This window comes from Triturus cristatus, chromosome 1_1 (genome assembly GCF_964204655.1).
Source record: "Triturus cristatus chromosome 1_1, aTriCri1.1, whole genome shotgun sequence".
NCBI lineage: Eukaryota > Metazoa > Chordata > Amphibia > Caudata > Salamandridae > Triturus > Triturus cristatus.
This window is the reverse complement of record NC_140579.1, coordinates 1,260,731,167-1,260,751,317: the sequence shown is the minus strand read 5'-3', so window position 1 is coordinate 1,260,751,317 and position 20,151 is coordinate 1,260,731,167. Positions and strand designations below refer to the sequence as shown.

Below are 20,151 nucleotides of genomic sequence, written 5' to 3'. Positions count from 1 at the left end.
GTGAAGTTCTGGTCTTAGGTATCAGGGATCCTTTTTAGGATTGCCGTTAACGCTTATCACTGGGAAAGTAATAGGTATTATCTGAGCTTGTTTGAAGGACAGAGCAGAGGTAAGCGCTGCTTGGTTAACGTATGTTATAATTCTGTAGTAGGACAGATTGTTCGCTGTTCTCGGGAAAGACAGGATTCTGTGTGAATGTGCTACATTTTCTGGTGCGAAAGTGCGTGAATTTATGGGCATTTAGTTGGTTGTGAAACTCTTAGGAACATTCCGGGAGGAAACAGTTAATGAATGCATGTTAGAAGGGCAGAGTAGAGGGATGTGCTACTGTGTCAACGAAAGTAATAATTCCGTAGTAGAGCAGAGGTAAGCGCTGTTCTGGAGAAAAGCGGGATTCTCGTGGGAAAGGTCTTTACTATTCTGTGGTTAGGGGAGCAGACAATGGAGATGTTTATATGTTGTAACTAATAGATTTGTAGAATCTGAAACAAAGTCTACTGAGAAGGTTTTGTAAAGGAGGGGTAGACGAGTGACAGGAGACAGGAGTAGAAGCGACTGCAGCGACTGCGGACGTCAGAAAAGACCGCGCTGTGATTGGACAGTGGGTTAGAACAGTGCTTTCACTGTGATTGGTGCGTTGGTGTGAGCCGCGCAGGGATTGGAAGAAGTACAGGGTGACGTAGACGCTCCGGGATTGGTGCGTTAGTGTAGGTCGCGCTGTTATTGGACAAAAGATCGTACAGTTGTAGAGAGGACTAGAGGGTTGTGGTAAACGCAAAAATGTATTACCAAACAGAGGAAAAGAAAAAGAAATCCTTGTTCAGTAAAATTAAAAAGTGGTTTGACAAGGATAAGGATATAATAACTAGGGAAGGTGAGTTACTACCTCCGACAAGAACCCCTGCATCTTTCATGGTTGCGAAATATGGGTATCATACCTGTATTTGGTTAGACAATTGGGCTAAGTACACTAGAGAAGATGGTGTTTTAGCATTCCCGGAACATGGTTCATTTAATCTGGCCGTGTTGAGAAATTTACGGGAGAGAATGATGAGTCTAGAGCCCAGACCAAGGCTGACACAGTTCGAGGCATTGGTAGAATTGGAAGATGAAGTACATGAGCGAGAAAAGCAGAGGAGTGGAGGTAACTATAGGTATATGTTTGGTAGGAAATATGATCGTGAAACCCATCATGATCGAATGAGAAGGTGGCGAGATGCTAGTATGACTGAGGGACTATATCCTGTGAGAACTGTTGAGGAGACAGAAGGAAAGAAAGGTACGGAAAAGGTACATAATGCAGAATTGAGAAGGTATGGGGCTAATGAATATGAGGATGAAGTCTTGGATGACATGATCTATAAAAGACCACCTCCATATAGACAAGAACCAGAAGTGAGAACATCAGTTGTTACCCCAATGAGAGATACTGTGCAAATCATAAAAACAGAAGTTGTGACACCTGATCTGAAAAGTAGTAGCTCTTTTGCGGAAAGGGAAAGAGAGAGAGAGCGAGAGAGAGAAAGAGAGAATGAAATCGAGGATGAAAAAACAAGAGAATTAGCAAGAACCACATTTGAGTTGACAGAGAAAATCAGGGAACTAACTAAGAATCTAGAAGCTGTTACAGTGCCTGTAACCATAGGTCCAGTTATGCCTATTTTTGATAAGCAAAGAATGGGTGAAAGTGGTTTAACAGTTCCATATGTAGGAAATGGACTAGTTAGTTCTCCAGAACAGTCAGGAATGAGGACAGGAGAGAATCAGTTGAGACATACCATATGTGGTGGAGAGTTAAATGTACAGCCTAACTCAGGATTGAATACTGGTTGTGTGGAAAGAAATGTTATGATGGGAGGATCAATTTTGGAACCACAGAGGATGGCAGAACAAGTGAGTACAGAAAAATCTACAGGAATAACGGCTGAGGATTTGAATGATTGGTTGAAGGCTCTTCAAAGGAAGGACAAAGATTCTCAGGCAATTGATGTAGCTAGGTTGCGTATGGAATTGGAGGAGCTTATAGTGGGAACAATTCCTACAGAAACGTTAAAAAATCATCATGATGGAGAGTTGTTATTCACGTGCAAGAGCATCACATGGAGGGCTAGGAATACACATGACAGGTTAAAAGGAATAGCGAGTGAAATGGGAATTGACATGGATAAGGTGAAAGCTTTACAGAAGCCTTACCGAGTGGATTTTATGGATAAGGATATTGAGAATCTAAATGACGTTGGCCGAACAGGGCAGATTAAGGAAATGATTGGATTATTGCGAAAATGGGGTGATGTGGAAAAGTGGAAGGATAGATGGTATAAGAAAAGAGAAGATACAGTGGACAGAACTTACTCAGCATTTCCCATGAGAGAAAAGGAAAAAACAGTGGATGCTTATCCTATGAGAGAGATTCCTGGAGGAGGATATGTACACGTTCCATGGACTAGGCAGGATATTTTGTCATTTACAAATGATTTCCCTCGACTGAGAGAGAAGCCTGTCGAGTGGTATAGGCAGGTTGATAGGTTTGTGAAATTGTCAAAAGTGCTGTGGATTGACCTGAATAGTCTGTTTGATATAATTGTTCCAGCAGACTTGTGGGCAGAGTGTAAAATAGTCATAGATTGGCCCACTAAAGAATACACAAGAGATCCAAAGACAGGAGCTCCAGACCCGGAGGTTATGAAAAAATACGAACAGGTCATAGTGTTCTTGAAGAATAAGGTACCTCCTAAAGAGACAGATTGGGTTAAGGTAGATCGAACACATCAGGAAGTAAAAGAATCAGTTCATGCCTTTTATGAAAGGTTAATACTGGCTTTTAAACAGTTCAGTGGAGATGAACATCTGGGTGATAAGGATTTGAGTCATTTTGTATACAGATTTGTATATGGTTTGCGACCCGAAATCAGTGAAATGATACGAGAACACACAGTTGATTGGCAGAGTAAGAAGATTGATGAGATCTTGAGAAATGCGAAGTACTTCAGTGATGAAATTGAGGCGAAACAAAGAAAGCTGAAGGAAAAAGCGATGTGGGCACAGGTGAAGGTTGCAGAAAGACAAGAAGCACAGCTGGTTGAACAAGCAAATAATCCAGGAAATAGGCCCAGATATGGTACAGGAAAAGGAAAGGGGAACATTGAGGAGGCGAAGAAAAAATTTCCGTGCCACAACTGCGGAAGATTAGGGCACTGGAGATCCGAGTGTACGAATCCACCATTAGTGAATAATGACAATCAATCCTTGAATCAACAGGTGCAGAACGAGGGGTGTAATCATCCGCAGCAGCAACAGCAGAAGGTTGTCAAGCAGCAGAATCAAGAGCCAAAACCGCCTTTGCCACAGAACAGAGGAGCCCAGAAATACAATCAAGATTCGGGATTCTACAATGAGGAACAGGTAAACAAACCGAGACGTACAAATCCAGTACAACAATACTGGCTAAAGAATGAGGGGAGTGAGTCTGAAGGGGACTTCTGACGGTGCCAAAAAGAGGAGGAAGAGTGCATACTTGGAGCAACTCTAGAAATAGACCAGGCAGGACCATTTGTAGATGGGAAAATAAATGGAGAAAGTGTTACTTTTTTAGTAGACACAGGAGCGACGAGATCAACTGTCAGGTCAGCAGATATAAGAAATCTTCCTCTCTCAGACGAAGCAATCCAAGTGGTTGGTGTATCTAATACACAGATCAAGACTCGTCTTACTGAACCAGTAAGGGTAAGGATAGGGAAATTTTCAGATATGCACAGGTTCGTAGTGTGTGACACTAGTCCAGTGAACTTGTTAGGTAGGGATTTGTTGTGTAAAATGAATTGCACAATTTTTTGTACTCCGGATGGAATAGCCTTTGAGACACCGGATGAGGATGTCTTATACAGAGTAACTCTAGGTAATAGAGAAGATGAGATTGTTAGAACATATGCTGTATTTAATCCAGATGACTTGCCTCAAGAGTTGAGACACACAGTAAAAGCAGCAGTTTGGGATTTTACTGGAGAAGATGTGGGATTGATGAATAATGTAGATCCAGTAAAGATTACAGTGAAAGAGGGAATCTCTTATCCTAATATCCCACAATACAGACTGACACCAGAGATAATTGAAGGAATAACACCTATAATTGACAAGATGATTCAGCAAGGAGTCTTGAGAGAGTTACTCAGTAGCCCATGTAATTAACCTATAATGGGACTGAAGAAACCTAATGGGAAGTTCAGAATAGTACAAGATTTGAGAAAAGTTAACAAAATTGTGGTATCATGCTGTCCCATTGTGCCAAATCCATCAGTGATTTTGTATCAGATTCCTCATGATGCTGAATGGTACACAGTAATTGATTTGCGCCATGCTTTCTTTTCAATTCCATTGCATCATGACAGCCAGCCGATTTTTGCATTTCGGTTTGGACAGCGTATTTTGGCATGGTGCCGAATCCCACAGGGGTATACAGAGAGTCCTTCAATATTCAATCAGTTGCTGAAGAAATCTTTGGAAAGTCTGACTATGCCTGAAAGCTCAGTACTAGTACAATATATCGATGACCTACTTGTGGCATCGAAGACACGTGAAGCCTGTGAAGTAGATACCATAGCTTTATTGAATCATCTGGCTGATGGAGGATTAAAGGTATCTCCAGCCAAATTGCAATTTTGCAAGAAAGAAGTACATTATCTTGGACACAATATTGAAAAAGGTCTAAGAAAAGTGACCATTGACAGGATCAAAATTATCAGAGGAATGAGAGCACCAATGACCCAGAGAGAAGTGAGAATGTTTCTGGTAATGGTAGGTTATTGTCGTCAGTGGATAAGTAACTTTTCCCTGATAGCAAAACCACTGATTAAATTGACCAAAAGTGAAGTAAAAGACCCATTGGAATTGAATGCAGAACAATTGGTAGCATTTGAAGAATTAAAGAACAGATTATGTGAAGCTCCTGCTCTAGGAATGCCAGACTATGAGAAGGAGTTTTAAGCTGTATTGTAGTGAGAGGAATGGATGTGCACTTTCAGTGTTAATCCAGAAACATGGACGTCTGAGGAGGCCAATTGCGTACTTCTCATCAACACTTGACCCAGTAGCTGTGGGTTTACCAGGTTGCCTGAAAGCAGTAGCTGCTACATGCAGAAGCTTGGAACAGAGTGAGGGTATAATAATGGGATATCCTGTACGGGTGTTCGTACCTCATGATGTGGCAATTCTTTTGACAAGAAGCAGAACTCAATATATGTCACATAGTCGGCTGACTAAATATGAGAAAATCATTCTGGGAGCATCAAATGTGACTCTTGAGAGATGTGTGAATGTGAATCCAGCAACACTTTTGCCAGATGCTGAAAATGTGAGTGTGAGAGATGATGTTGATCATGATTGCTTGGATGTGCTTGATTACTGTACAAAACCTAGACCAGACATAAGAGATCTGCCACTGCCTGAGAGTGATCATGTGTTGTTTGTGGATGGATCATGTCTGAGAACAGAAGAAGGTGTGCTGAGTGCTGCATATGCGGTGTGTAAAGTTTCAGAAGTTATGGAAGCTTCACCTTTGAAAGGAGTTAAATCTGCTCAGGTAGCGGAATTGGTGGCACTGACAAAAGCTTGCAAGATTGGAAGAAATGTGAAAGTGACTGTAATGACTGATAGTCAGTACGGATTCTGAGTTGTTCATGATTTTGGCCAACTTTGGCTACAGGGAGGTTTCCTGACCTCAAGTGGAACTCCTATAAAGAATGCTGAAGTGATTGGGAAATTGATTGAGGCGATACAGCTGCCTAAGGAGTTAGCAGTTGTAAAATATGCTGCTCATGGACAGGGTGATGATTTTGTTACTCTTGGAAACAGGTTTGCAAATGACATAGCACAGTATTGTGCAAGGAACAATCATTCCATTAACAGGGGAAAAGAGAAAGAAATGTCTTTTTGTTCTGTGATGTTTACTAATGTGATGGAAACATGGGAAGAGGTGAGGCAGTTGCAGGATGAAGCAGGAGATGAGGAAATGAAAGATTGGATCAAGGCAGGTTGTGCACCAAGAGAAAAGGATCATGTATGGATCTATAGGGATGGAAGACCAGTCATGCCAAATGCTATGTTGTCAACAATGGCGAGAATGTATCATGGCCAGGGACACCTGGGGAGGGATGCTATGATTAGATCCTTTAAACAGACCTGGTACAATGCAAAGTTCAGGCTGATAGCAGAGAGCATCTATCAAAGATGTTTGATTTGTCAGCAATTCAATACTGGAAAGAAAACAGTGGTGAGCCTAGGAACAATAGGCAGAGAAGGAGGTCCTTTTACCAGAATGCAAATAGATTTCATTGAATTGCCACACGTCAATAGATTGAGGTATGTTCTAGTGGTAGTCTGTTTGTTCTCAAGGTGGGTGGAAGCATATCCAACTAGGAGAAATTATGGAATAACAGTGGCCAAGTTGCTGTTAAGAGAGTTGATTCCTAGGTACGGGTTCCCAGTGACAATTGAGTCAGATAGAGGAGGACACTTCTATAATGAACTCATGAGTTTAATTTGTGAAGCATTGAGTATACAGCAGAAGCTACATTGTGCATACAGACCAGAGGCTTCTGGCGTAATGGAGCAGATGAACGGTACAATCAAAAACAGAATTGGCAAAATGTGTTTAGCCACTGGAATGAAATGGCCTGATGTCTTGCCTCTAGTACTGATGACTATTAGATCTACTCCAGACAGAACTACGGGGTTGAGTCCACATGAAATAATAATGGGACGTGCAATGAGGCATGCATTCGTGCCTGTCAACAAGCTGATGACTATAACTGATGACATGATTTTGGATTACTGTAAAGGCCTGGCTGACGCAGTTCATTCTGTGTTTCACCAGGTTGGAGAAGACGCCACCACACTTGAAAAGAAGGCAGCCCATAATCTGATCCCAGGGGACTGGGTGAGAATAAAAGTGCACAGAAGAAGAAATTGCTTGGTTCCAAGGTGGGGAAGGCCAAGACAAGTCATTCTGACTACGACAACTGCTGTAAAGTGTGCTGGAGTGAAGAACTGGATTCATGCAAGTCATACTCTGAGAGTTCCAAATCCAAAGGATGGGACTGGGAAAGAGTATTTTGAAGAGTCAGATTCCAGTGATGATGCAGACACTGAAACAGTGAGAAGAAAAAAGAATCCTGAAAGGGGGGAAAGAGAGTCAGAAAGAGAGTCAGGAGATTCTTTTTTCTTACCAGAAGAAGTTTCAAGAAGAACATTGCGAACCTCAGAAGAGAGTTCAGATTCTGGAAAAGTGCCTGAAGTTCTAACTAGCAGTGGAGAAGATAAAGAGAAAGAAAGAAAAGAAAATAGCGATTCCATAGAGACTATACCTGAGTCAAATGAGGAAGTTGAGAGAAATCCATCTGAGATAATTCTTGAAGAAGTAGGGTCAGAAGAAGATAGAGAGGGACAGATTGCGGAAGAACCCCGAGGAGGTGTAGGGAATATTCATGATAAGCTAGGTGAAGGGACAAGTAGACAGCAAGAAGATTGCGTGTCGGAGACCGGAGGAGGGACAGTAGTAGGGAAATCTCAATTGGTGGAAAAGAAGATTGTGGAAAAAGAGAGAATTGTTGATGAACAAGAGGTAAATGAGACAGAATCGGATGAGAGTGAGAATGAGATACCAGAAGGTCGAGTTCTGAGAAAGAGGACTTGGATTGGAGAAAGGAAAAATAAAGAAGTAAAACAGAAAAGAAATGTAAAAGGAGATCTTTGGCCTAACAAGATAATGAGGCTGAGATATCGATTAACACGAGTTAACTCATCGAAAGCTGAACAGGTGAACGAGGTGTCAAGCCAAAATCAAGCGAAAGAAGAAGAACGAAAAGAACCAAAGGAACCAGAGGAGATCAAGAGAATCAGAAAGCCTAACCAGAAGTATAGGTCACCAGAATGGACGTATGTGGCACTGTCTGAAGAAGAAGAAGAGGCAGAGGGTCAAGGAAATCCAGAGGGGACCTTACTGAAAGTGGTTGAGGAGGAGGAAACTGTTGGAATCCTGAAAGTTATCTTGTCTGACATTAGAGAAGAGACAGATGTTCAGGATCTGATACAATTTGATGTTGATGAAGAAGAAGTGAAAAGTGATGAAAATCCAAATTAAGTGAACTGAAGGAGTCACTTGAAGAAGAGTGAAGAAGAAGAAATCTAAAAAATTTAACAGATTGTAACGATCTAGTGTTCTAGAGATTCAGTAGTGGAGTAGTAGAGGCTAAGTCAAAAGACACAGTCAAAGTAATAAGATGGCTAACATAGAAAATAATCAAAGTAGATGTACCTTCCTGAAAAGATGGTGAAGAATGTGCTGCTGCTGTACAGGACTATTGATGCTACTATGGAGTGTGCTTGCTTTATTAGTTACTTTTAGAGTTACAGTAGATACTTTGGGAATACATACTGAGAATATGACTAACATAGGGAAGAGTTCGCAGAAAGTAGTACCAACTAGAATTAGTAATATATACATACACAAAGATAGGTCAATTAATGATTTTTTCAAAATTATTGTATGAATATGTAAAGACAATGGAGGTAAGGGATTGCTACGTCTGTATGCAGTTACCTGTATCCGTTTCAGAGGGAGTTACTTATCATCATCTCCCAGCTACGTATGGAATTTCATGTAGTGTGTTGATTAGTATTTTTAATTTATTAGGTAAAATAGATTATGATATGTCTAATAAAGATAACATTTTTGGGCAATTGCCTATGAATAAAAAACTGAATCCTGCTAAAGAAGCTAACATTTTAGGTGAGATTTTTATTGAAACAGAATAATTAACATTAGATTACATTTTTAGAAACAATTTAACTTGTAGTTTGAAGGAAGAAGAAGAAGCTTTCCTGAATATGGTAGAGAAAAGGAGAATGGGTATGCATGAAAAGGCAGGAGGATATAAAATGAGTGAGACGGTGTGGGACATTGAGTTATAAAAGGAGTTGAAGAATGGGGCCAGTCCAACTTTGGCTTTAGATGCACCACAGAAGGGTAAACTATGCATTACCAGAAGGAAATCCCAATATGATTATTATTTTGTTGGGACTAGTGAGTGCCATGATACATACTTTATTGCAACAGGATGGGGATTCAAAGGAGGAGAGGATCCAGTTTTCCCGAGAGTGTATTATATTTGTGGGAATAAAGCTTATTATAGGTTGCCTGACCATTGGTATGGCACATGTTATGTTGGCCTGGTCTTTCCAAAGATTTTTCATATGGATAGAATAGAAGATGCAGAACAAATTAATTTACTAACGCGTTTTAAAAGAGAAACTTGGACAGAAATTGTAGGAGATATTTTCGGAGCTTTGATACCAGCAGTGGGTATTTCATTAAATGCATATGGGATTCGGAAACTGTCAACAGTGGTGGATCGCTTATCGACAAGCACCGCTGGAGGGTTTCTATTGGTAAATACAGAGATGGTTGCCTTACGCGCTATGTCTATGCAAAATCGACTTGCCCTTGATATTCTATTGGCAAAAGAGGGTGGAGTCTGTGGAATGCTGAAAGTTCAACATTGTTGCACTTACATTCCTGATGAAAGCAAAGATCTAAAGGTCTATATCAAAAATATTACTGATTTGCATGAAGAATTAGTACCACTGTAAGCTGAAAGTATCTGGACTAAAATGGCTAATAAGATGATTGCTGTTAAGAATTTTATAGCTAAGATAGGTAGTACCATTTTTGGTAAGATATTATTTCCATTGACATGTATGATTGTTGCTTTATTGATCCTTAGATTATGGTGTCTATGTTGTAGATATAGGAGAAATAAAAAGAGAATAATAAAAGAAAATGTTGAAAAGAGACAAAAGAGGTCAAAAAGAGACCCACAAGAAATAGAATTGGAAGAATTTAGGGAGAGCATGTACGTAGATACAAAAAGAGATGATGAAAGAGAAACTGGAGTTTAATGAAAAAACAAAAAGACATTTGAATTTCTCCTAAAAAAGGGGAACGAAATTTTTTGGGTTGGATTTTTGTGGTGATGATATATCACCAAAGGGGGGATTGCTGGAGCAGGGTTTTCTACTTAAACCCAAACTTCAGTTTATATTTTTGTATGTCAAAATTAAAATTACTAATGATTAATTATTAAGTACTAAGTTTTGTTGAGTTTTTTATTAACCAACCTTATTAATGAAAGAATTATACGTGGGAATGCAATTGCATGGCTAAATTAATAAGTGAACTAAGTTGGTGAGCAAATTAATTAAATAAGTGTGGCTTGTGTGATATTTGTTATGTGATTGCACTTTAAAATAATATGCTTTGATGCTTTTTTATGTCGCAAATGGCTAGATAAATACATACACATAAGGGTATTAGTGGGAATTAACACTGTATAATCAATACAATGTAGTAACGTTGTTTTGTGTTTCTTTTTAATTAAGTTGTCCATTATGGCCTGCTAAGAAAATGGCCGACATCTACAGCCTGCATTTGAGTAGATGAAATATGAAGAGAGGCCTCGTTGATTGTGACCTCGGCCTCTGCCTGAACTAAAAGTTATGAAAAATACGACAACTCTGGGATGACCGCCAGTTATCCTTGGTAGAGAACTTTTGTCACAAATGAACATTTTGATAAACTTGTGGTGGCTTCACTGCGAGTGATACAATTCCGGAGAAGGGCATCCATGGATGTTACAAATTAGTTTTGGACTTCCTATTTCCCTGTTTTGAATTTCGAGATATCCAAGAGCGGAGATTTTTCTAATGTTGCAAGCTGACATCCTTTACTGCTCAACGGACGTTTTAGAGTTTGTTTGTAACTTTTAGTATGTAAATTTTAGTATAAATATTAGTAGACTAGAGAGGGTCTTAGGCCACTTCTTCCTGAACTTATGCTCAAGAGGATCGATGCTGACTGAGAGGACGGTGACTCTACATGACAGCTTGAGAGACTTTAATTCTTTGCCGAGAGACCTGTCCTGACTTAGAGTACGACATTTAGCCAGAATAGGTAAATATGAGAATAATGATTTTGCAATTAAATGGCTTTCATATGAATTAATTTAGATAAAATAATTCTTGTTTGAATTACAGTGTCGGGTGGTTATTTCTTTGTCATATTATTGAGATCTCAGATGTGTTTAATTGTTTATATCAAGACTCAAGATAATTCAATTTGGTTGCATTGACCTCCAATTAGGTGAAGATTGATTAAAGAGTTCTCTCTTATATTCAGTGTGGATAGAGTAATAGAATGAATGTTGGTGTAATGGGCCCCACCAGCGTATTATGAGTGTATGTGCGCATGACTGTGAAATTACTCTGTCCGTGGAAGTAGGGGGAATTTATAAGCTTTGATCTGCAGCACAAGCACCACCTTACCCAGACTACAGTAGTGGTCTGGTGGTGTCAGTTTGTATGGCTGTCCCAGGGGTGGCACAATACGTTCTGCAGCCCCTGGTAGGCCTCTGAGGGACCCATGCCCTGGGTACCTAGGGTACCATCTACAAGGGGCTGACAGGGTGTCCTCAGTATCAAATTGGTATACACCTAGGGTACTCACATCAGTTTAGAGAGGAAGCGGATAGGCTGGGGTCCTGGATAGCAGGATCCCAGCCAGACTAGTCAAAAACCATTCAAATACCAGGCAAAAAGTTGGGGGCAACCATATAGTCAGATTCCACCTTCCTACATGAGGTATTTGGGTCCGTTGTTGTGTAGGCATTTGTAGGCGTGAGTGAGGATTTTGAAAGTGACTCTTTTCTCCACGGGGAGCCAATGGAGACTTCGTAGGTGTTGAATGATGTGTTCGTGTCGGGGGATGCCGAAGACGAGTCTGGCGGCAGTGTTCTGTATTGTCTGGAGTTTGCGGAGTAGGGACTTGTTGATGCCGGCGTAGAGTGCATTTCCATAGCCCCGTCTGCTGGTGATGAGTGAGTGGGTGACTGTCTTCCTTGACTCAGGGGGGATCCACTTGAAGGTCTTGCGGAGGATGCGGAGGGTGTTGAAGCAGCTGGAGGTGACGGCGTTGACCTGTCGGTTCATGGTGAGTGATGAGTAGAGTACGATGCCGAGGTTCTTGGCGTGGTCTGAAGGGGTAGGTGGGCTTCCGAGGGCAGTCGGCCAACATGTGCTGTCCCATGCAGAAGGGGTGGTACCGAGGACTTCTGTCTTCTCGGCGTGTTGAGTTTCAGGCAGCTGTTGGTCATCCAGACTGCAACGTCTTACATTCCTTTCTGGAAGATGAGTTTGTCAGCGGTGCGATCTTTGGTGTGGGTGAGGATGAGCTGGGTGTCGTCGGCGTAGGATATGATGTTGAGACCGTGTTGTCGGACGATGGCTGTGAAGGGGGCCATGTAGATGTTGAAGAGGGTGGACCTCAGGGATGAACCCTGTGGGACTCCGCAGGTGATTTTCGTGGGGTCGGAGAGGAAGGGTGGGAGTCTGATCCTTTGACTTCTTCCGGTGAGGAATGATCGGATCCAGTCCAGGGCTGTTCCTTGTATGCCTGCGTCGTGTAGTCTGGTGACTAGTGTGCGGTGGGAGACGGTGTCGAAGGCCACTGATAGGTTGAGTAGGAGGAGGGCTGTGAAGTGGCCTTGGTCCAGGAGGGTGCGGATGTCATCTGTGGCGGCGAGTAGGGTGGTCTCTGTGCTGTGGTTGCTTCGGAATCCGGATTGGGACAGGTCGAGGTTCTCTTAAATGAATCGTGTCAGTTTTCTGTTGACTGTTTTCTCTGCAACTTTGGCTGCGAAGGGCAGGAGCGAGATGGGCCGATAGTTCTTGAGGTCGGTGGGGTCAGCTGTGGGCTTCTTGAGCAGAGGTCTGACTTCTGCGCGCTTCCAGTCGTCTGGGAAGGTGCCTGTTTTGAAGGTGGTGTTGATGGTGCATTGTAGTTCGGTTGCGATGGCAGCTGCGGCTCTGTGGTAGATGTGAATGGGGCAGGGGTCGGTGGGGGCCCCCTAGTGGATGCTTTTCATGGTTGAGGTTCGACCGTGATCGGTGTCCAGTTGGAATTGGTGTTCAGGCTGGTGTTTCTGGGGGCAGGGGGCATTCTGTGGCACCTGGTGGATGGTCGATTAAGTTGTCGTAGAGGTTTTTGATCTTGAGGTGGAAATAGGTCCCAAGCTTGTCACAGAGGTCTTGGGATGGGGTGTTGTCTGTGGCTTCGCTGCGTGGGTTGGTGAATTCTTGAATGACACTGAAAAGTTCCTTGTAGTTGGTGGAGTTGGCCAGGATTTTGTTCTGGATGAAGTTCCTCTTGGGGGCTCTGATCTGGTTGTGGTAGTCCATCATGGCGTCCTTGTAGGTGGTGTGGTTTTCGGTTGTCTTGGTGTTTCTCCAGTTCTTCTCCAGGCGTCTGCAGGTGTGTCTGGCTTCTTGGAGAGCGGTGGTGAACCAGGCGGCTTTCCTGGGGTGTTGTCTGTCGGGGTTGCGTAGTGGGGCGAGCTCATCTGCGCAGTCGGAGATCCAGGTGTGGAGTTCTCTGGCTGCGTCGTTTGCATTGGGTGCCCAGGTGTGGTTGTCTCGGGTGAGAGTGGAGTTAAATTGCTATTCGGTAACCTTGCTCCAGTTCCTTTGTGGTGGGCATAGGGCTGGTTTGGGTGCCTTGGGTTTGTTGATGGCAAAGTGTATGCAGTGGTGGTCGGTCCATGGCAGCTGCGTTGTGTGGCTGAATTGGATGCTGTTACCTGCCGCGAAGATGGGGTCGAGGGTGTGTCCTGCTCTGTGGGTCAGTGCGTTGACGAGTTGTTTAAGTCGATCCTGGCGAGGTTGTCACAAAGGATAGTGGAGTTGGGGTCACTGGAGTTGGGGAGGTGGAAGTTCAGGTCTCCAATGAGTATGTAGTTTGTTGAGCCGATGGCGTGGGGTGCGATGAAGTCGGTGATGGTGGTGGCGAATAGTGTTCGGGGGCCGGGGGGGTCTCTAGAAGAGGGTTCCTCGGGGTGTGGCTTTGGGGGTGGTCTGGATCTGGAAGTGCAGGTGTTCGGCAGAGGGGAAGGTTTCGCTGGAGGTTGTGAGGTGGATGGTGCTTTTGTGGGCGATGGCGAGGCCCCCTCCTGGGTGGTTGGGGCGGTCTTTCCTCTGGATCTTGTATCTGTCTGGGATGGCAGAGCTGATGTCGGGGGCAGAGGATGTGTTGGTCCAGGTCTCTGTGAAGAAGGTGATGTCGGGCGAGAGAGAGTCGAGTAGGTTCCAGATTTCCATGGCGTGTTTATGTACGGAGCGTACATTGAGGAGGATGCATTTTAGGGTGTCGCCAGTGTTGGCGTCGCCGGTGTTGGAGGCCGTGGTGGCGATGAGGGTCTGGTGGCAGTGGAGGCAGGGGAACTGGCCGTGGGTTGTGTTTGGCGAGGCCTGTTGGCATTCTCTAAGTCTTCCAGGGTTGAGTGTGAGGAGGGTGGTGGTGTTGTAGCGATGGGTAGTGGGAGGTCCAGGGTTCCTGGTGCTGGACGCGGTCGGGTCACTGACGGGCGCAGACGGGCTTGCCTTTGGTGAGCCTTAAGCATGCCAGCAGCGTGTCCGCTGCACGACCGTGCAGCAGCCGCCATTAAGTAGGGGAGGTGGGAGGGAGGAGAGGCTGGGAGGCGGGAGCGGGGGAATTCCGGGGGGGAATTCTGTGGGGAATTCCTGGGGGGAATTGCGGGGGAAGGGGCAGCAGCAGCGAAAGGCGAAAGGAATAGGAAGGCATGAGAAAATGAAAACAGTGGTGGAATTAGAGCAAGACACAGATGGGCACAATAACAGTGGCACAACTGGGAAAAATTAAGAAAAATAAAACCTGAGAAAGGTTACGGTGGTTGCAGGCAGTCTGGTCCCAGTTGGAGCGGGCAGCAGGCACAGGAACGGACAGCAGCCTCGAACTTCCCAAGGAGGAGGTCGCGGTCTGGAGGCAAGAGACGGCACAGCAGAGCTGCGGGGAGAGAGTGGACCTAGACCGAGGGTCGAAGGTCTTACTCTCTAAGGGCCTGATTTAGTTCACGCCCGACAGGTTACTCCATCACAACAGTAAGGGATATCCTGTCTGCCCAAATATAAATCCCTTTATATCCTATGGGATTTATGTTTCGGCGGACCGGATATCCATCACCGTTGTGACGGAGTTACCCATAGGACGAGATCTAAATCAGGCCCTAAGTCTACTGTAAACTGATAGGCCTTTTTACAAACAGACAGCTAGTGCTGTCTGATAGGTAGGACCTAAAAACTGCAAGACATAAGTCTATGAAACAATACAAGAGCAATTCATAATTCCTGGTAATTTCTTTCATGAAATTATCAGTCCATTCACCTCATTTCCTCCGTGATGGGGCCCTTCCTTACCAATGTTAATGTCACATTTAGTGGTGGATAATCTAATCATCCCTTGACTGTGTTATGTCTTTCCATCCAATTCGGCCCTCACTTTATTGGTCCTTACACTTTTGGGATAGCATTTTGCTGACTCTAGCTTTCACTCTGCATTGTCGTTCTGGTGGACAAGTTGCCAAATTTAGACAGGCTTTACAGGTATGCATTTTTCTGCAGTTTTCTTTATTCTTACAAGTTTTTATTGCCATTTTGTAAGAGTACCAAGAACATGGCAAAAGCATCCGGAAGAGTAAGGGTGGATGGGAGAAAATCAGGGTACAAACAAGACACAGCAGTGGATACATTTTAGTGTATAGAGGATCACTCAAAAGACACCAATGTCAAAATCAATATAGCACATTACCCACATCCGCCCTAGAACTCGTGCATCTTGCCGGCAAAGGCACAGGTACTAAGGGGCAAATTTACAAGAAAGTGACGCATCTGTGAAGATGCGTCACTTTTCCTGCGCCACTTTAAGAAACGCTTGCGCCACTATGGATGCGCCGTATTTACAATACGGCGCACCATGGCGCAAGGATTGACAGATGCGTCAGAGATTCTGACGCATCTGTTGACGCAAAAGTCACGCATTGCTGGAGTCGTATCGCAAGCACAACGCAACTCCAGCAATGCAGGGGGATGCCTATCCTCATTGTGTTGCATCACTCCTTACGCCTGCTTCAAGCAGACGTAAGAATTTGACGCAGTGGCGTCCTAGAAGTGGCGCAGTGAAATCTTGTAGATTTCACTGCGTCACTTCTACGAGGCTTTTTTGCATTGGAACGCCCACCCTGCATACATTATACCTGACGCAGGTATAATCTGACGCAGGGCTTTACTACGTGACGCATCTCCCTAGATGCATCACGTTGTAAATGGGCCGCATTTTTACGCTGCTGCTGCGTCACAAAAAGTGACGCAAATGCGGCGCAAAAATGACGCAAGGGGCATGTAAATCTGCCCCTCAATGTTCAGGAGTGCAGGTTGCATTGGCAGAGAAGGGTTTGCTCCTGTATCTGGCAGGTCTCCCTCTGCGCCCTATATAGGGGTAAGCTCTCTTTGTCTCATATACGTCATCAGTGTTTCCTAAATGTTCTTAGGATGAGATCTCGGTGGCATGAGCTCCCAGTAGATGGCAATAAACTGCATCTTGCAACCAGGTAGTAGCTTTGGGTGCAGACTATCTGCCGCAATGTATGACTACATGTTTTGTGGCTAGGAGCAATAGCACTGGCATTGCAGTGAGGCGCCGAACTCCAGGGGGGACATCTTTGACGTATTCCAGGATGCCGACCTGCAAGACTGCAGTGGCGAATGGCAAAGTTATCTGGACCAGGTCTCTGTATACTGCAGTCCATTAGCTAGATGCAAGATGGATGAATGTGGCCTATGGGGAGGCAGCGTGCCTCTCCAGCTAATCCTGTTTGAAGCAATTGCATCAGATTGCTGCACAGCCTGTGCAAGAATTTAAAATGAATATGCCGAAGTCTATAGTTAAGTGAGAGGGCCTCAGTCTGCCTGCAGTAGCATGTCTATATTGCTTTTCTCTATCACAGATTGCCTGTCGCGTGTGCCAAGGCGACACTTTTCGCAGATGTAGTGCAGTCCCTCGAGCCTAGTTGGAGCACAAGGATGCATGGGTCTCAGTGCATCAGCCAGCCCGAAGGTGGGAGGCAGTTGCTTGAGTTAAGTGTAGCTCCTAATGGAAGCAGATATCCATGCGGTGTCTGTTGAAATCATCATGAACCAGTCATGGCCATCCGTTGGCCGTTCACCCACGAACGTTCCAGGTCAGGCATCGTGTGGTGGTCATGGCGCTGCATGTCATATTGGGAGTGGGCCTAGTGCCTTGCGCCCATCCCAAGGGCCGAACCCTGATGCTGTATCTTGCCAGGGGTGGGTGGTGCAGGGAAAGTACATGGAAACACAAATAGTCAAACATAGCCACCCCTCACCCACCTCAACCCCCACAAATCATTTGAGAGATCCTGTCCCTCCTCCCTCCCCAAATCATACCCAAACAACAGGAATATGCAGTGGGATTCATCCTGTGAGGTGCGAGAGCCTGGGGAACTGCCCAGTCAGAAACCAACTAGATGACCGACGGGGTGTGGGTTCATCCCAATTGGGTTCGGTGTGGGCACATCATCAATAAGATCAGAATCTCAAGCAGAGCATAGTAAATCAGAGATGCTCATCCAAATCAAGGGCAAGGTCCATAGTTGAGGAGTCTGGTGATTATGGGTCTTGCTGGAGCGCATGCTGGAGGGCACTGCCCCAATGAGCGGAGGGCCCTCTCCATGATGAAAACCATTGACATGGAATCTTGAAAAAGCGCGCAGAGCATTTGCTAAATGTAGACTTCCATTTTGTCGATGGCAGTGGATTCCAATATTCCAATAATGAGAAGGTTACTGTACAAGGAATGCGCTTCCAAGTCCTCATTCTTCAGATTGATGATTTCCTGGGATTTGTCCATTCGAAGCAGATGTTCCCCTGATGGTGTTTGTGTATCTTCTACATCTGAGGCACGGATCTCAAGGTGTTCCAGACGGTCCTAATGCTTATCCACTCTTTTTTAGGTCTCGCCTGACCCAGCGCATGCGCTGGTCTGGCGAGACTTATTGAGAGGGCTCTAAAAAGTGCTACCAGGCCAGCCTGGAGCTACAGTGCATGTGCGCGGGCGCGCGCGCTGCGCTTTACCGCGATTACTTTCACTTTAGCGGCCGCAAGGCCGCTCTGATGTTTGATCGTGATCGCGATCACTTTTACGGCCGCTTTGCATAGCCAATAGGTCTCGCTTTTGGGACCTTATAAGTGTTTAGTTATGCAACTGTTGCATGGCTAAACACTTATAAGGTCCCAAAGGCGAGACCTATTGGCTATGCCAATGCTTGTTTAATCGGTCAATAGGAGACCAATTTTGGTGTCAATGGTGCAAAGGTTGTTCTTTCCATCCACCAGTTTCTCTTTGACGTCTAGATCCTGTGCTTGGCCATTTTGGGACTGCTCCGGTGAAGTCTCCGCTCCTCTGTCATGATCTGTGTGCCGTTTCTGTCCCTTTCCCTCGAATGCCAGTTTAGACTGACACGCCTCCAGCTTTCCCATACTGTGCAAGCTCGAGGGGGAGATGCATGCTTGGTCCAGCCATGCCCAAGCTCCGCTTCTCCAGGGGCCAGGGGGCATGAGCAGCCACAGTCTCAGCTGCTGGGAGTCCTCCAGGGGGATCTGCAATGCAGGTCAGAAGGGTGGATGGTGGGTCAAGTGCAATACTCCCAGGCTGCTGCTGTACTTCAGTCTGTAGTTGTGTGAGGGGGCAGCATATAATTGATGACTCCACGTGGGCCCCACCTCACCCCAGCACTAGCAGAAGCATGACTAGAGACACAAGCAGGACTGATGTTTCAGGGGGCGGGGCCCAGTATGTGCCCATTACTGCGAGGCTAACAGGGGCTGCTGGCTGGGGCAGCAGCCTCCACACGAGACATGGCTAGGCCCCGGGACAGGAGGGCCTCTACTGCTCCAAAGAACTCTTCTCCAGCAACAGCCACAGCTCCGGATTCCAAGGCTCCAGCCACACTCAGCCCCAGGTCAGGGCCAAGTGCCTCATGTGACTCTTGGGCTCCTACTTCAAGTACCCCCGGTGTCAAGCCTCCCTGGGACCATCATGCTTGCGTCACTTAAGGGCCTCCAAGATAGGGATTCCAACTGTTTCAGGGAGCCCCCGCTTTGCACGCGCCCCCGAACCTCCCTGCTGTAATGGCCCTTCAACCATAAACTATTTGGTGGGGATGTCAATCAAAGTTGGAAGGCAGATACCTTCCACTGAGAGGTACCTGCTTTTAAAAAATATATATTTTCCTGTTTACAGACAGATGTGATAATTTTCTATTACCTGTGACAGTATAGAATGTAAAATATGTGAAAATGGGTTTCAATCCTTTATTTACAAACAAACATGACGTTTTGTAACTGTCACCTTTTAAAAGGTGGGAATGGTAAATTATATTTTATGAAAGACTTTGGATTTATTTCAGCTTTAATGGGTCACCCCATCCCGACATGAGGCCTTTGGTCATAACTTCCACTGCCCTGGTGAATGGCCATGCGCCATAGTCAGAGAGCCTTATCTGTCTGGTTGGCTTCTCTCTGCTGTAAAGTGAGGCGCTGTCACAGCAGAGAAGTTGGCTGAGCGGGAGCCAAACATGTTTTGTGAACAAAAAGTAATTTAATTCGACTTTCAGGGAGAGTTTTCCTTGTGCATGGAGCAATTTAATATTTTCCAGGTGCATGTTCACCAAGCAGACTTGGGCAGGGAAACTGAGTGACGATAGTCCCACTCTCAATAGGATGGGATAACTGTCACTGTGACCCTGCAGTCCTCTGGGACTCCATTAGTTAAGGGTTACTTCTGATGGAGCCAGTGGAGGCTCAGCCAATGGTAATCCAGTAGTTTCCTTGGCTTGACTGAGAATGGGGAGGCAGGGGAACCACTGGGTTACAGTCAGGCCTCGAAAAATAATATAAATGTTACTAGACCTTCTGGTCTAGTAACTTGAATGATCTACTGGATCTAACTTCAACATTCTTGACCCGTAAACTGGTGTCAAAATGTGTGATCCTAGGCAAATATTTTATTTGATGGAGACACCTTTTTCTTCATGAGCAGGTATAAGAGCACCTTCAAATATGCAAGTTCAGCATTTATGCTGCACTAAAAAAACTCTTTTTTTCATTTAATAAACTAAACGTTTGATCCATGTATAATAATATTTGAGCCCACATATAGGGTACATATGACCTCTG

The 20,151-nt window shown here is 44.8% G+C and overlaps 1 protein-coding gene across 2 annotated transcripts in view; it reads left to right on the top strand.

The window, feature by feature from the left end:
• The window catches only part of LOC146871926 (uncharacterized), a 519,066-nt gene that overhangs the window by 317,643 nt on the left and 181,272 nt on the right, over positions 1-20,151 (top strand). The window contains exons 4-5 of one of the 2 annotated variants that reach the window (XM_085652182.1): positions 3,259-3,402; positions 10,432-11,079. The exons of the other annotated variant lie outside the window; for it this stretch is intronic. Of the exons in view, the coding sequence (XP_085508308.1) occupies positions 3,259-3,402; positions 10,432-10,452 (165 nt within the window). The 3' untranslated portion in view covers positions 10,453-11,079. Of the gene's footprint in view, positions 1-3,258; positions 3,403-10,431; positions 11,080-20,151 lie in introns of those variants that run through there. 2 annotated transcript variants of the gene reach the window in all.